The sequence below is a fragment of the Punica granatum genome, chromosome 2, assembly GCF_007655135.1.
Source record: "Punica granatum isolate Tunisia-2019 chromosome 2, ASM765513v2, whole genome shotgun sequence".
Classification (NCBI taxonomy): Eukaryota; Viridiplantae; Streptophyta; class Magnoliopsida; order Myrtales; family Lythraceae; genus Punica; species Punica granatum.
Window position 1 is genome coordinate 35125382 of NC_045128.1, and position 16935 is coordinate 35142316.

The 16935-nt window shown below is 36.8% G+C and overlaps 1 protein-coding gene across 1 annotated transcript; it reads left to right on the forward strand.

Moving 5' to 3' along the window:
* The first annotated feature begins 12334 nt into the window (after positions 1-12334).
* LOC116196261 (threonine dehydratase biosynthetic, chloroplastic) lies at positions 12335-16892 on the forward strand. The gene is made up of 9 exons (XM_031525899.1): positions 12335-12893; positions 13637-13816; positions 13901-14182; positions 14438-14644; positions 15146-15394; positions 15476-15546; positions 15751-15868; positions 16148-16282; positions 16370-16892. The coding sequence occupies exons 1-9, from the start codon at positions 12423-12425 to the stop codon at positions 16511-16513; spliced, it is 1857 nt and encodes a 618-aa protein (XP_031381759.1). The 5' UTR covers positions 12335-12422; the 3' UTR covers positions 16514-16892.
* The last annotated feature ends 43 nt before the right edge of the window (positions 16893-16935 follow it).

Genomic DNA, 16935 nt, shown 5'->3' on the forward strand with positions numbered 1-16935 from the left:
TTCATGACCGATTAGATGTTTCCATGCGTTCGTCTGTGGATTAGATGTTGCCTTCGAGTATATTTTGGATAAAAGGATTCAGAGAATGGTCGCGATAATGACAGACGTCAACACCTGCCAAATTAGAATATCCCTATAAACCCACCTCTCCATATCCCGTCATAACCCGCAATCCAAAGAAGTCATTAATGTGATCAATAAACGGAGGTGGTGGTGCAGTGAGAATGTGGATTTGGCTTTTCGAAACATTAAGAAACGAAATGAAAGTTGCTTTTTATTAAAGTTGTGTTCCAACACAAAGGTCTAGAAACGACGTCTGGAAATGGTTGGGAAGGCAATTTTAACATATGGTATAATGCCCTTAACTTATGCTAAAGGGCAGTTGAGGACCGTCCTTACGTGCAATTTGAGCCCCACAAAGTACGAACAAAATTTTACAAGGAACACAGTATGACAAGATAGATACAATCTCAAAGAATGAATTGAAATTGTCACTGGTAGTTAAAACGTGAACCTACATTATACTCGGATCTTGGACAAAAACACAGATTTCTCCGAACGATACGCTTGTCAAATGGTACAGAAACAACCTTTAACAGCAGCAAAATTAACTTTGATGAGATTGATTGTGCTTCATCGTCATTTTTTTATTTCAATTTATTTTATTTTTTTGAAGTCTTTTGGTTGCTTGATTGATTATGAAATAAGGAATATCGGATCTCTCCGTACCGACCAGAGAGCTTATTCGACATTCATTGCCTGAGATTCCGGCGTCTTATGGGCTGAGGCCCATAACTTTGGGCTGAAATGGATTCAAAAGTTATGGGCTTCGGCCCGTGAATTGAATCTCCTAGCCGGACAGACTGTCAGAGGTTTACAATGCGGAGCTTCTTGCGAATTTTGGAATTTGACCTGGGGAGAGTATGGAGAAGGTGTTTATGGTCACTGCAAATGCTCCCAATAAGATGCATTATAAATCACTAAGGTGACTTGTTACATGATCAAGTGCATATATTTTCATCTCGATGTTTAAGGAAATCACATGTTTTTACGCGTCACGAACTGCAATAACTTTAGATTCAATGGTACCCGATGACGACATATATGTAAGGTCATGCCCCCTGTTTGGTTGGCACAATAGTTTATTGTTCTGTGCGATGCCTCTAGCTACAGTTGAAAAGCAAGATATTAAAAGAGGCAGAAGAAGAAGAAAACAAGGAAACCTTAGGTGCCACATTATTAATATCTATGATCATGTATATTTGTTCATGGACTGTTTTTTTTTTCAGTGACAAAAATTGTGAAAAATATTACTCGTATAACTTCGACTGGCGGAGCATTTAAGATTAGTCATTCTTTTAACAAGTGCATTTCTTGTTAAAAGAACTTATGTCTTCCTTTTTACGAGGATTAATACCGATCATTACTCAAGTAACAGTTTATTGGTTGAGTTATCATATTTTACATGTGTTAGGTCCAAGTTGAAATTTCAAGACCACATACTACACCTATCATATTATTATTGGGGGCGAGGATGAAATGGACCATATTCTCATTCCAACATTCAAAAGTTTTTTAAAAAAAAATCTCCGTATATTTGTAATTTATATAGTACGGAAAATTTAGATTTGTTGTGAATAATCTATTTATATTAAACATAGAGTTATAGTATGAAGAAAATTCGATTATGATATCAGCTCATATTATAAAATTATGTGATTCTATACAATAAAACTCCAACAACGGAGCATTGATCAACAAAATTTTAAAATTATAATCGCGTCTACCATACACATTTCGGACACTTATAATGCATTTGATTTCAGAATTGAAGTAACTTTGATTTTGATTGTAGAAAATGACAAATGAGTTGAAATTATAAATTTGACTTGGGAAACGTGTATTTTCGTTATATAGTGTGTTGAGTTAAAGTTAAAGTTAAAATTTTTTACTTAAAAAATGTATATTTTTGTTGTGTACTATATTAAATTAAAATTAAAATTAAAATCAAAGTGATTTTAACTTACAAATCAAACGGGCCATAAAGCATGTCGAATAATTTCAGCATGTCTGATGCTGGACCCAGCACTGGATATTCAATATTTGTGATTTTGACGATCGAGGGGGCCATCCAAGTCGATAAGAAAGAACATCAGACAATACAAGATGTGGGGCCCGTCGACACCACATGTGGGCCCCACTTTGTCCGTCACGTGGATTCTGGGATCATCCCTCCCTCCAGATTTTATACTTTTCTTCGTTAGCGATAAACTCGTGCCAGCCCTTTTGTTTGGACAATAGTAATGAGAGTGAAAAACTAGGTTTAAGGGGGCCATTTTGATTCATAGTATAATTATTAAATAAATGAGAATATTAAGAATGACTATATATTTTAAAGATGGGCAAAATGCACTCACCTCCTTTTGAGATTGGGAGATAGGGCACATAATCCATATATTTTGAATTTTTTTCTTAAAGCCATATATTTTCTATTTTACCTAATAAGGCCACCGTTTAAATAAAATGTTAGTGTAAGTCCTTCCTTACTTTTAAAATGTGTTCTTTAATTTTATAAATTTAAAAAAAATGACAAAAACAAAGTTTAAAAAAAAGGTGGGCAAAGAGAGAGGAGAAAGCTCTCCGACAATATTGCTTTGAGTACGACTACCATCACATCTCATAATTATTTGATGCAATTATACAGTTTAAAATATGGTGTGCTTGTTTGTGAATACGATTCGTTTTTTATTGTACCATTTCCATCTCCGGTGGCTTGTCTCTAGCCACCACCGTGTAAGACGAGGTGTTCGGCATCCCCGATGGCGTCGGCTAAGGTGGCAGTGGTATATGGCATCTCAACTGGCCCTTCTTCTCTTAATTTCTCCTTTATATTCGCGATTTTTAACTTTTTTCTTTTTTGAATATTTGATTTTTGTTATTTTTCAAAACAAAAGAAATATTTTTAAAATGAAAATATTATGTAATGTGGACCTTATTTAGTAAAATATAAATGTATAGTCTTGAAAAGAAAGAGATGCAAAAGTTATGACCTCAATTGGTATTTTTTCTAAAAATAATGATTTTGTCAAATAAATCAGTCAGGATTGAGCATATTTTCTCAACAAATGTGATTGAGTGTTATTTCTCCAAATCTCAAGACAGGTGAGTGTATTTTACCCTTTAAAGAATTCTAATTTATTGTCAAATAAAGTGAATATTTAATTTCATTTAAATCGAATTATAATCATGAAAAAATTAGTTGATAAAATTAGGAGTTCATAAAGAAATTGAGATTATTGCATAGACAAAATTAAAATTTGTCGCATTATTCTTACCGATTGGTAAATTTTTTGAATTTTCAAAACAAAAACAAAAAATAATAGAAGGTTTCGTTTTATGGTAAAAAAAATTCATTTATTTATCAACATTATGAATTATAGTCGTCCAGGAACTGAATCTCACTCTCTGAAAAGTATTGGAGCTGGAATAAAAATGTATTTTCTCATCACCAAATCAATCTGTGCAAGATGGAGATATATGTATATACACATATACACATATGTGGCGGTAAAGAAGGAAAATAAATCAAGCTAATTAAGGAGAAAATCAAGGAAGATTATAATACAAGTAATCAGGGAAGTTACGGTGTGCCAAAAAAAAAATCAGGGAAGTTATGGAGGATTCTAGAATTTTACACCACTATTAATTATTAACCAAAATATCTTTTGCGCGCATTAAATGGAGAAAGAAAAAAAGTTAATTGGAGGAGATTTTTGTTCTTTTTCTTTAGAATTTTGAGCTGAAATCCACCAGCGTAATCTTAAAATATCGCCTAGTTAATTGGTATTTTTCTTTATAGGCTGAACTGAAGGCCATAACTTTGAGCGGAAACGGAGTCAAAAGTTATATGCTTCGCCTCGTGAATTGGATCTCCTTGCTAGACAAAGTTTTACGATGGGGAGTTTCTTGCAAATTTTGAAAGTTTGAGGGGGAGACACAAAGAGAGGGGGTATGGAGAAGGTGTTTATCTTCACTCCAAATGGGGTGACCCATTTTTTTTGGGGTGGTCCTAGACCCTAACCATTAGTACTTTAGGCGACCTTTTCGAAGGTTCGGCAAAAAAAGATCACCCTAGGTTCGTGTTCTTGTAGTGACTTCTATGAGATTGAATACGCTTTATCGTTAACTTTTTTATTTTACTTCATTTTTTTCGAAGTCTTTAATTGCTTCATTAATTCCTTATAATTAGAAATGAATTTCTCCCCATATGCCACTGAGAGCTCATTTATGTCTTGGAAACAACATCATTCTTCTTGGGCTTGTGATCATATAGGCTGAAGGCCATAACTTTGGACTGGAATGGAGTAAAAAATTATTGGTTTCGACTTGTGAATTGGATCTCCTTACCACTGGGGAGTTTCTTGCAAATTTTGAAAGTTTGAGTGGGAGACAAAGAGAGAACGTATGGAGTACGTGTTTATCTTCGCTGCAAATGCATGCAATAAGATGCATTATAAATTGCTAAGGCGACTCATTACATGATCCGTGCTTAAATTTTCATCTCGATGTTTGAGGAGATCACATCTTCTTATGTGTCACGAACTGCAATAATTTCGACGAGAAATTACATATAAGGTCATGTCCCACGCGTTTGGTTGTGCACAATAGTTTATTGTTCTTTGTTATGCCTCTTGCTACGGGTTAAAAGCAAGATGTTAGAATAAGAAGAAGAAACAACGAAACTTTAGGTGCCACCATTGTATGTATATTATATATGATATAAAATGGACCGTCGCCCCAATTCAACTTTCAAAACCAAAAAATGCGTATATTTGTAATTCATATAGTATGACAAATTAAGATTTGTTATGAATAATCTATTTTAATTAAAAAAAGAGTGATAGGAATGTAATTCGGTAACGGTATCAGCTCATATATTATAAAAATATGAGGTTCTATATTATAAAACTCCAACAATGGAGCACTGATTAAGGGATTAACTAATAAATTTTGAAATATAATAATCGCGTCTACCAATCACATTTCGGGGTCTAAGTACATTAGAACAATTTCAGCAAGTCTAATACAGTGATACTGTACGCAGCGCAGGATAAATGTGCTTATTGATGACCGCGTGGGCCATCCAAGTCAAACAAGAGACAACATCACATGATTCTCATCCGAGGATGTGGACTCGACCATATCACCGTCCACGTACGTAGGCCCCACTTTGTCCATCACGCACGGGGCTCCCAGATTCTTCCTCCCTCCCAACTTATACTTTTCTTCGTTTGAAAATGAACTCGTACCGGCCTTTTTTTTTTTTTGGGGACAATAACGATGAGAGTGAAAACTACGTGTAGGGGTCATTTGGTTTGAACATTGTTAGATTAATGTGAGTGTTAAGAATGACAATATATTTTAGTGAATGCTAATTTATTGCCAAACAAGGGGAATATTTAAATTGCATCTAAATCGAATTATAGGGCCCGTTTGGTTTGATAGTTTGATTTTAGAATTATGATTTTAATTTTAATTTTATTCATTACACAACAAAAACACACGTTTCCCAAGTTAAATTTATAATACCATATCATTTGTCATTTTCCACAATCAAAATCAAAATTACTTTAACTCTGAAATCAAACGCACTCATAATTATCCGCAGTAGAGTTACCTGGAAATAAAAATTACCCTCTAACAACTACGAGTTATATTCGTCCAAGAAATGAATTTCATTTTTTTGAAAGTCTTGAAGCTTGAATGGCAATGTATTTTCTCATTCACTCAAATCAATCTGCAGGAGATGGATATATATATATATATATGCACACACACATATACATATATACATTAGCCCTCTAACAGCTAGTGGCGGCAAAGAAGGAAAATAAATCAAGCTAATTAAAGAGAAAATCAAAGAAGATTATTATGCGAGTAATGGGGGAATTTATGGAGGATTCTAAACTTATACGCCACTATCAATCAATATTCCCTAAATTTCTTCTTCTTCTTTTTTTTCCTATAAGGGAGATCGCGGATGTAGTACTATTTATTAAGTAGAATTTCTATAGTTAATAATTAATAAATATGAATAGTCACACTGGGTATCGAATTTGAAACATTTTGATTATCATATGAGAGTGTACGTCATTGCGCTATTCTCTTTGATATTTTATAATGTCTTTTTGCAGGCGGCACAATAGAGCATATAAAGAAAGAAATGGCTAGTTGAAGATTTGTTCTTTTTCGAGGAATTCTAAGATGGGATCCGTGAGAGTAATCTAAAAAATATCACCCATTTAATTGGTATTTTTCTTATCCAGCGAGATAATTTGTCTTTGGGAAATATATCAAGTCTATTCCAGAGAATTTTTATCCTGCCATATAAAGTAATTTACTAGAGAAAGTGTGATGAGTTGCGGAAATACCCGAAATTTCTCACTATTTAAGCGGACCCTGAAAAAGAGAAATACAATACTGCCCATTTTTTATTTGTATCGTGGCCCAGTGCACAACAGCCAATAAATTCCGCTGAAGCCCGACCAAAATGGAGCACGAAATTTACTATCACTCACTATGCATTGATTAATAACTTCGTACTAGCCTTTGTTTGTACAATGCGCGGATTTGGTGTATATTTTGCTTAAATTTGTATTAAAAATATAATTAAAATTAGCAAATTCTAATTGAATTTTTTTTCATTGTTGATATAATCATCATATTTTGAAAACTCTAGTAATGACTGAAATATACAACTATAAGAAAAATATCATCGATTTTTTTATCAAGTGATTTCTTCTTGGAATATTCCTATTTTCAATTTGCATCAAATATATTTTTATAAGTGAACCAATTACCATTTAATTCTATTTTTCTTTTAACTCTTTTTAAGAATCTCATAATTAATGATTTTCACGTACTATAAAAATACGAAATATATTTGTTCTTTTTTAATAAATTATAAGAATCAAAATATTAAATTATAGTACACAATGTTTCTTCATTAATATATCATCAATATTAAATATATATACATATACTTAATTGGTGTGATTATAAAATAAGAGTGAGAAGCTTATTTACAAAATTTATCTAAAATACTTTTGAGTATTGTAAGGGTAGAAAAGTTCTAAGATCTTTTATTTGATATACTTATTTAAAAAAGATCTCTTATTTGAAATAATTTATTGAAAATAAAATTAAAACTGATTAAATATTTTTAGAAAATAAAATTAACTAGTTACACTTAAATATTTCATACGCATATAATGTACCAATTCTCTTTTACTGTAATATAGATAGATATAGATACTTAAGGTCATACATTGTCAGTAATTTCACGTTATACAGTTATGAAAGCATATAAAGACAGTAATATTTGCCTTATTTTCAAGTTGTAAAATTATTGGAATCTTGTTCAACCCACAAAAGTTACTTACATAGCGTTTGGTAATGAAGTTAAATATGATTTAATTTGATTTAAGGAGATGAATACAAAAGTAGTTTGGAAAAATATGTGAGAGAACTTGAAAAATAAGATAAAAAAGTAATGATTGTGTTGTTGAATTGAGGAAAAAATGTTAAAATTGAAAAAAAAATGTTGAATAGTTGAGAAAATTTAATATTGAAAATTTAATTATTATAAAGATAAGAATAAGTATGAGACATAATTTAGATAAAAATAAAAAATAATGATTGTATTGTTGAATTGAAGAAAAAGTTAAGTTTTTTTATAAGTAATATTAAGATTTTATTACTAAGAAGGTAGCGATACATCAAGATTATGATAAACCTCAAGCATACAAAAAGAGAGAGAAAATTGGACTCGTTGTCGTATTGGCTTAAGTCATGTATATGAGGGTTACTGAACGTGGAATCCAAGTACATTTTCAATATGAGAGTAGAGCTAGTAACCTAACGATATCATAAACAACGCTTTTCGAATATTGTTAAGTTAAGTTAAGTTAAGACATTATTAAGTTAAATTATGTTAAGTTAGGTTAAGTAAAGTTTATTTTTGTAAAAAAAAAAGTACAAAAATTCCTTTGTGGTTTAGGATCCGAAAAAATTGCATCTTGTGCTTTTATTATGAACAATTAGCTGCCCTATGATGTACTCCGTTTAGGGGGGTTACGACGTTAGTTTTTTTTTTTTTCATTTTTAGTTCTCAATCTTTAGCCTTTTAATTATTTTGATTCTAAATCTTTTTTCTTGTATCATTTGTATTCTCAACTTTTCATTTTTTTCATTTAAGTCCTAGAAAGAAAATCGAAAGGGAAAGAAGGGTTGGCGACCTCGACCCTTCCACTGAGGTCGCCAGTCCTTCGTGGGTACCAGCGACATCGGAGGAGGGATCAGGTCGCCGATTAGCGGCCCCAGCCCCAAAATCAACCGAGGCCTCCGAGTCGGAGCTCTCAATCAATTCACGGGGCTGGGCCGTCTATCGGCGACCATGACCCCTCAACCGAGGTCGATGGCGTCATCCGTGGGTATCGGTGACCTCGGTGAAGGGGTCTAGGTCACCGATTGGCGGTCTCAACCCCCGAATCAACCGGGAACTCCGACATCAAGCTTCGACGACCTTCGTGGGCACCGGCAGCCTCTATAGAGGGGTTGGGATTGTCAATTGGTGACCCTAGCCTGCAAATCGATCGGCAATTCCAACTCGAATCCCCTAGTCGATTCGGAGGCTGAGGCCACCAATCGGTGACCCCAACCCCTCCTTCCATTTCGATTTTCTTTCTACGACTATTCTGCATTTAAAAGGGGGAATTTACATATAGGATTACCGCTTGTCTTTGGTAAGTTCTCTATAAGGACTTGTGAAGCTTTGATAGAGAGGATTACTAAGCGTATAAAAACCTAGTCTGTCAAGTATCTATCTTATGCATGCAGAGTTCAATTGATCAATTATGTTCTTTTTAGCATAGCAAATTATTGGTGCTTGCACTTTATATTACCTAAGAGATCTATTAGATTTGTGCACCAAAAGTGTTTAGGATTTCTCTAGAAGGGTCTTGAACAACATACCGGGGGAGACAAAGTCAAGTGGGAGTTAGTATTTCTTCCCAGGAGGGAGGGTGGGCTTGGCATAAAAGATCTAGCCATTTGGAATAAGGTTTGTGTCCTTAAAAATCCGTGGTCTAGTCTTGTTAAGGCCAGATTCCTTTGGGTTGCTAGGGTGCATAGATACCTGCTACGAAGAAGAAACTCGTGGTCATTGAAAGTTGCTGGTGATTGTTCATGGAATTCGTGAAAATTGCTACAACTAAGACATATGCTCTCGCCTTATGTCAGTTCTAGAATTGGTTCAATGTATCTTTTTGATTTGATCCCTGGCTGCATATAGGACCTTTGATTAAGTACTATGAAAGGGGAACCGAGTGTTTTCCAAGTATATGACAACATGCCACGGTTAGTGTAGTGTTGCTTAATGGTAGTTGGGTTTGACTGAAAAGTTCAAATCCCTATGCTACCTCCATTCATGCTTTAGCTGCTCAAGTGGAACTTGTTGCACGGGATATTGTAGTCTGAACACCTCATGAATCTAGACAATACTCTCTTTACAGTACTTGGGGCCGCTTTAGGCCAAGAGGACACAAAATGGAATGGACGGGAGCAATTTTGTTTGATGGGCATACGCCTAGCTCACCTTTCATTAGCTGGTTATGTGTGCTCGATAGATTAAGCACTAAGGACAGATTTGATGTTGTAACTACAGAATGTGAGTTTTGCAGAAGCCATTTGGAGTCTCACGATCACCTATTCTTTACTTGTCCCGTTACACAAGCAATATGGAGAAGTCTAATAGCTTGAATTGGAGTACAGAGACCTCACCTCGATTGGCATTCAGAGTTGTAATGGATGTCATCTTTCAAAGGCACGAAACTTGACACAATATGTTTGAAGCGTCTCTGGACGCATTATACATATCGAATATCGCGTGAACGATATGCAAGAATCTACAAGAAAAATGCCATGTCTATATCAGCTTTCATACAACAAATCTTGTTGAGGTGAAAAAGCGAGTTTTGATTCTTCCTAACATTTCTTTAAAGCTTGTACATTTTGTATATGCTAAGTCTTTAGCAAATTGAATGTGGATAGGGGAGAGTGAGTTATATTGTATCCCTTTGGGGATGAGTTATTGTTTGTTTGATGGACTGCTTGGGCGAATGGTTTTAATATTGTAAATGTTTCTTGATTTTTAATGAAGTTTTACCACTCACCCAAAAAAAATAGTGAGATAGTGTATAAGGGGTTTTTGTGCGATGAAGAGTGCAGTTCTTGCTCGAGCCCACTAGTAGGATTACTTGTTTGCTATTGTTGTAGGTGATCGTCGGGCCAATGTTCTTATCACCTAGTGGAATCCCACCGGAGGCCCTACGTGGAACCCTTCATAAGCTGGGCTTGTGATCATTTGTCCTGATCGTGGAGGCGCCAATCGAAATCTTCAGTCAGGCAATCCGAAAACCCTCATCGGGTTACTTGCACAATTTTGTGTTTATTTCTAGACCTATGAAACCGTGCAGTAACTCGATATGGAAATTTATAATTAGACGACTAAAGCTTTCGATTAGCGCACCCAGGATCGGGACGAATGATCATGAGCTCGGCTTATGAAAGACTGCTCGAGAGGCCTTCGATGGGATTCTAATAGGTGACAAGAACGTTAACACAGTGGTTACCTACAACAATAGCAAATAAGTGATCGCAGTAGTGGGCTTTTGCTACAAAATTGAGCATGCACAGTACTTTTCATTGTACAAAAAGCCCTCACGCACTCTACCAACTTAAATCGATTTAAAAAGTTCGACGCATGTCATGCTTAAGTAAAGTCTTGAATTTGAGTAATTGTGAATACAGAAAATCTATACTGTGAGAGTTTTACTTGGCTTGACTAAGCTTTTGTATACCAAAATTCAAAAAAAAAAAAACCCTTACGCACTTTCTCATCATTCGAGAGCAAATTTAATCCCATCCTAACTGGTTACTGCTTATATTCTTTTCTTTTGGGCTCCGTATTGTCGAGAGAAGAAGATAATATTTGGACATTTTATTCCAACAAGAAATATTTCCTTTTATGTATTTTACATGCGGTGAGTTTAGATGAGGACTGAGGACAACTTCCTTTTTCAAGAAAATAGTTTAAAAGAGGACAATCATTGCAGCGCATCCAAGAACGACATTGGCTAAACCATTTCATAGGCACGAAACGACAAGGCGAGCGCTCCCCGGCGGCTCGGTTCCTCCTCTCCTACCTCAAATAAGGTCTTAATTGCAGAAACATCCCTGTTCTTTAGGTCAGAAGCAATATTTTCCCTCAAGATTTAAATTTTGCAATTAACGTTCTAAAGTTTTGGTAGAGTCGCAATTTGCTTCCCAGTTCGAATTTTATCAACTGTAACTCCTTAGCCTGTATTATTCTGGCAAATCGAACACTGGCTCAGACTTAATTGTGCATGAATTTGAGAGGGCAACCCGGAAAGTTTCATCGTCTTCAGTCGTTTTACTTTTTGTGTTTCATGAAATTCAACTTTTTTATAAAGGGAAAGTTGTTAATCTTTGATATCGTTATGCATAAACTCATTTCTAAGAGTTAGAGCAAAAGTTATTATATGACATTATCTTTATAGCGAGCTTTCATACTTTGAGTAGGTTTGAAGATAAAAAAAAAAGGCTAACCAAGAAATTTAAAAAGATATTATAATTACTTTTATTCTAAATAATTTTTAATATTATAAAAAATAAGTTCAAACTAAAATAATAGCTTAACATTATGATCAATTTATTTCTTTCTCGAGAAAAGGATAATATTACGAAAAATATCATAGCACATCAGCTCAAGAAGTCAGTGTCTTCCCATAGAATCCAACATGTTTCCATTTGGGTTGTTGTTTTTATAATGACGAAGTGAAGGGGTTTTGATGCAATGCTTAAGAGGTAAATTCAACTTATTCTGAAAGTTACTCCATTTGGTTTTGCAATCTGATTTTAAGATTTTAACTATATCTTTAACTCTACTTACTACACAATAAAAATCAACTCTTCCAATTTAAAAAGGTGGGTCCTATATATAAACTCACATATAATTCCATTATACTCAATTTAATTTTTAATACTAAATTCTCTCAACTATTCATTAATTTTTCAACAATTCAACAGTCATTACACAATCATCGATTACAATCAAAATTTAACTTTATTTAATTCTAAAACCAAACACTCCAAGAAGTAAATCGATTAGAATTAAAATCCAATGAGGATATTGCACCTGGCTCAAAGTTTAGGGGGAGTTATGCAATTAACCCGCTATATAAAGGACCGGAACTGAGAAATGGGAACCCGGCCCCCCTCCCTCCATTGCTCTCAACGGCGTCGCGGTCTCCCGCCCCTTGATTTCTGCATCTCCGTCGGCAATGGAAGCTCTCGGCTTAGCGGCGGCGAAATCACCTCTCTTCCTACCCCGAACCTCGCCGTCTCCTGCCGCCGAGAAGCTCCCGTTCAAGTTCCAGATACGAGCCACTCTCCCCAAATGGAAAGGCGATATGTCCCTGAGACCGCCCTCCGCCACCGTCGCCGCCAGCGAGAATGCCGCGACGGTCTCCCCAGCGGCACCACCGCTGCATTCTACGCCACCGGCGCCGCCTCTCCGGAAGGTCTCGCCCGACTCTCTTCAGTACCCACCCGGTTACCTCGGGGCAGTGCCGGACCGCACGGCCCTGGGTGACGGCAGCGGCGATGACAACGTCAGTGCAATGGAGTACTTGACGAATATCTTGTCGTCGAAGGTGTATGGCGTGGCCGACGAGACGCCGCTGCAGCTGGCGGAGAAGCTCTCCAAGAGGTGGGGTGTCAATCTGTTGCTCAAGAGAGAAGATATGCAGCCCGTGAGTCCTCCATCTATATTCTTCTTTCGCCGTGATTAATATTCGACCAATATTTTCATTTGGTTTCTTAAAGGTGGAGCTTTTGGATTGGAGATGTATATTCGTCGGTTCTGAACATTGCACTTAGAGCCTCTGAGCTGAACTTACTTCGATTCTAACCTTCGTGCACATGTTATGCCTGATGGAAGAACCGGGTATGTAGTGGGAGATGGACAACGGACGTAAAATTATCTGACGGCCTATGAGGAAATGAGGTTTTGGCCGGGGGGGCGGCTATCTGGAATTATTATTGGCTCATACTTTCTTGCAATCTACTGGAAAATTTCTTTAACTTCGGGGATCATAGGAAAGTCCGGGGTTTGAGCTAATGCTTCGGTCTCGGAAGCGAAGTTGGGTTACGCTATTCATTGGCCATGAAATCTCTTGGCTAACTTTTAAGTTATGGCTAATTGTGTGATGGCTGGATTTTCTGAAAGTCTGTTCCTTTGGATGAAAAATACAATTTTTAGATTGGAATTGTGGCTACTTGTTTTCTCTATGGTAATTGAATGTGATATTCTTTGCCAATCCTTAGTAACAGCTTTATGCTTAAATCTGCTTAAGTTGTTGTTGTGGTTGATCTGTCCCACCAAGGTGAGGATGAATGCACGAATCATATGATAACTTCCAAGTAAAAAATGGTGATTTTTGGAGTTCCAATTCTCGAAATCTTTTGCTAAAAAAAGTCTGGATTTTTCTGGCAGGTTTTCTCATTCAAGCTCCGCGGGGCTTACAATATGATGGCACAACTTCCAAGAGAGAAATTGGATAGAGGGGTTATCTGCTCGTCTGCTGGAAATCATGCTCAAGGGGTTGCACTAGCTGCAAACAAACTTAACTGTAGTGCTGTGATTGTTATGCCTGTCACGACACCAGAAATCAAGGTTATATTTTACGGCATTTATCTTTGATAACTCCATGTAGGATTTTTGTTTTCCCTAACTGAACTAATGATTCTTAACTGGCAGTGGCGTTCTGTTGAACGGCTGGGTGCTACTGTTGTTCTTTATGGTGATTCATACGATGAGGCCCAAACACATGCTAAGAAACGGGGTGAAGAGGAGGGCCGCACATTTATACCTCCTTTTGATCATCCAGATGTAATTGTGGGACAGGGAACAGTTGGGATGGAGATAGTGCGTGAGATAGTGCAGCGGGGGATAGGTCCACTGCACGCAATTTTCGTTCCTGTTGGTGGTGGGGGGCTCATAGCTGGTATTGCTGCTTACGTGAAAATGGTTTCTCCTGAGGTCAGTGGCATCTTTTTTTAGCTTTTGGGTAAACTGCTAAATGGCTTTGACCTGTACGAGGCTCTTCATTACAATTCCCTGTACCTTATATTTTCTGTGAAGCTTTCACAGAGTAGTCAGTCCATTTTTCTGATTTTGCAGTCTGTTCTAGCTATTTGAGTGCCTATTTGTTTGTTTGTTTGTATGTCTTTCTCTATCTTATGTTCTTATTCTATAGTTTGTTTTCCTCCTTCATATGTGATTATCTATGTGCAGGTAAAGATCATTGGTGTGGAGCCCTCTGATGCAAATGCTATGGCCCTATCATTACATCATGGTGAGAGAGTGATGTTGGACCAGGTTGGAGGCTTTGCTGATGGTGTGGCTGTCAAAGTTGTTGGAGAAGAAACTTTCAGGTTGTGCAGAGAATTGGTTGATGGGGTTGTTCTTGTCGGCCGTGATGCTATATGTGCATCCATCAAGGTAAATGCCCTAAACAAAATTTTGATCCCTTAGAAACCCATCTATTTGTGAATAAAGGTGTAGTCCCTTTCAAGGTCATCAGACGAAGAATTCGAGACTACAATTACATTAGCATCAAACAAACTGAAAAGTTCCTTCTGCTTTTGGGACTATCTATTGAGGATTTTGTGGTGAGAACTCTTTTTGAGTTCTCAAGTATCTGTCCTCTCTTATTTGTACTTGCTTACATCAGAATTTTCTCATATCCTCCCTGCTATTTAACTGGATAATCTACTGCTGCATAGACCTGGTAATTAGTTTGTTCTTTTATTTTATTCTTAAGTAATTGTCTGCAGCACATCCTCTCCATTCTTCTTGTTTATCCCTGTGTAAGAGGTTTACCACCTACCATTAGCCTCATAATCTTTCTGTGCTAAGAATTTTTCATGTAGCAATAGGCTTCAGTTTTTAAGAGAAATTTGTGCAATTGATTGGCCTTTATATCTATGTGTCATGCTGCAGGACATGTTTGAGGAGAAAAGGAACATTTTGGAGCCAGCAGGTGCCCTTGCTCTTGCTGGAGCTGAAGCTTACTGCAAGTACTATGGTCTCAAAGGGGAAAACGTTGTTGCAGTAACTAGTGGAGCAAACATGAACTTTGATAAATTGAGGATTGTGACCGAGCTTGCAAATGTGGGTAGAAAACAGGAGGCTCTGCTCGCAACTGTTATGCCGGAGAAACCTGGTAGCTTCAAGCGGTTCTGTGAACTAGTATGTGTTTCTGGTTCTCTGATGATCTATTTACAAATGGCATTCTCTTTCGCTGAAACTAAAGGACATTTTATTTGACAGGTGGGATCAATGAACATCACAGAGTTTAAGTATAGATGTAATTCAGATAAAGATGCTGTTGTCCTATACAGGTAAACCATATCAATGAGAAAATTCCAAAGCAATAACTTTTTTCTTTTTCCCCTTAATATTTTGTTTTACTTCACCATGTCTTGAGAGTTTGATATAGTGCTGATGAATAATTGGTTCAGTACTTACTCCCGGAGCACCTGACTTTCATTTGGATATTTTCCACTCGGAACAAACTCATCATTTTGGATACTTTCATTATGCAGTGTTGGCGTTCACACGGTCTTGGAACTCAAAGACTTGCAGGAGAGGATGAAAGCTGAAAATCTCATGACTTACAATCTCACAGAGAATGATCTCGTCAAAGATCATCTCCGTTATCTGGTATATACCCTACATGGGCATCTCCTATGTATAAGATATATGTAGTATTTAAGAACTGAGAAAAGTATTAACATCATTTTACTTAGGCAAAAAGTAAACATGCTCAGTTCCTAATACTATATATTGCCTCTTTCAGCTTGCATTATGTAATCTGTTGTTGAATTTTTAGCTTGTTGAATCTTTGCTTGGAAAAAACGATCTTTTCTTGGCTTATTGTTCTAATCTCAGAAATTGATTGCTATATGTTGATGTATATTCAATGTATGAGTTGGTTTTCAGATGGGGGGCCGATTGAACCTGCCAAATGAGGTCCTGTGCCAATTTGTATTCCCAGAAAGGCCAGGCGCTCTCATGAAGTTCTTGGATGCCTTCAGTCCTCGATGGAACATCAGCTTGTTCCATTACCGTGGACAGGTGACTCGATTTTTGAATACAAAAGGTATCATCTTTTGTCTCTGCAATTCTGGTTTCTGATATACTGCTCTTTCCCTATTCAAACAGGGTGAAACTGGGGCCAATGTATTGGTTGCGATTCAAGTTCCGAGCAATGAGATGAATGAGTTCCGGGAACGGGCAGATCATCTCGGCTACGATTATGCAGTGGTGACCAACGATGAGGCTTTCGGTCTTCTGACGCACTACTGATCCTCAACATCTTGCCCCTTCACTTCAACCTCTAAAAGCTTTTACTGAGCTTTCCGTTGAAGAAGGTTTGGGTTGGATTGACACATTAGCTCTCAGGCAGTAGAGAATATGCAGAAGCAGCTTCTCGCGCCCTTACATGCTTGCGAAAATGCGATGCCCTGCGTTCTCCCGGTTTTCTGTCCTGTACGGTTTAAAGTTCGGCTCTTACCCAGTGGAATGAAAGTAAGGGTGTTCATCTTCCTTTTCTTCCACACCCTCTTCTTTCTTGAGTAGCTTTTAATAAGGAAGTTTGTATCAGTAGCAGAAGTTTTATGTTCGATATAGGATCCCTCCTCTTGACAAAGGAAGTTGTCAATCCAATGCGATGTTCTTGCAGTCATTGTCCTCTTAACACGTTAATGGGGCACTCAGCCCGCCGTACA

Coding starts and splice junctions, on each gene's coding strand:
- LOC116196261 (XM_031525899.1), top strand. CDS start 12,423: ATGGAAGCTCTCGGCTTAGCGGCGGCGAAATCACCTCTCTTCCTACCC. Junction 15,395..15,475: donor TCAAGCGGTTCTGTGAACTA/GTATGTGTTTCT, acceptor TTTATTTGACAG/GTGGGATCAATGAACATCAC. Junction 15,547..15,750: donor GATGCTGTTGTCCTATACAG/GTAAACCATATC, acceptor TTCATTATGCAG/TGTTGGCGTTCACACGGTCT.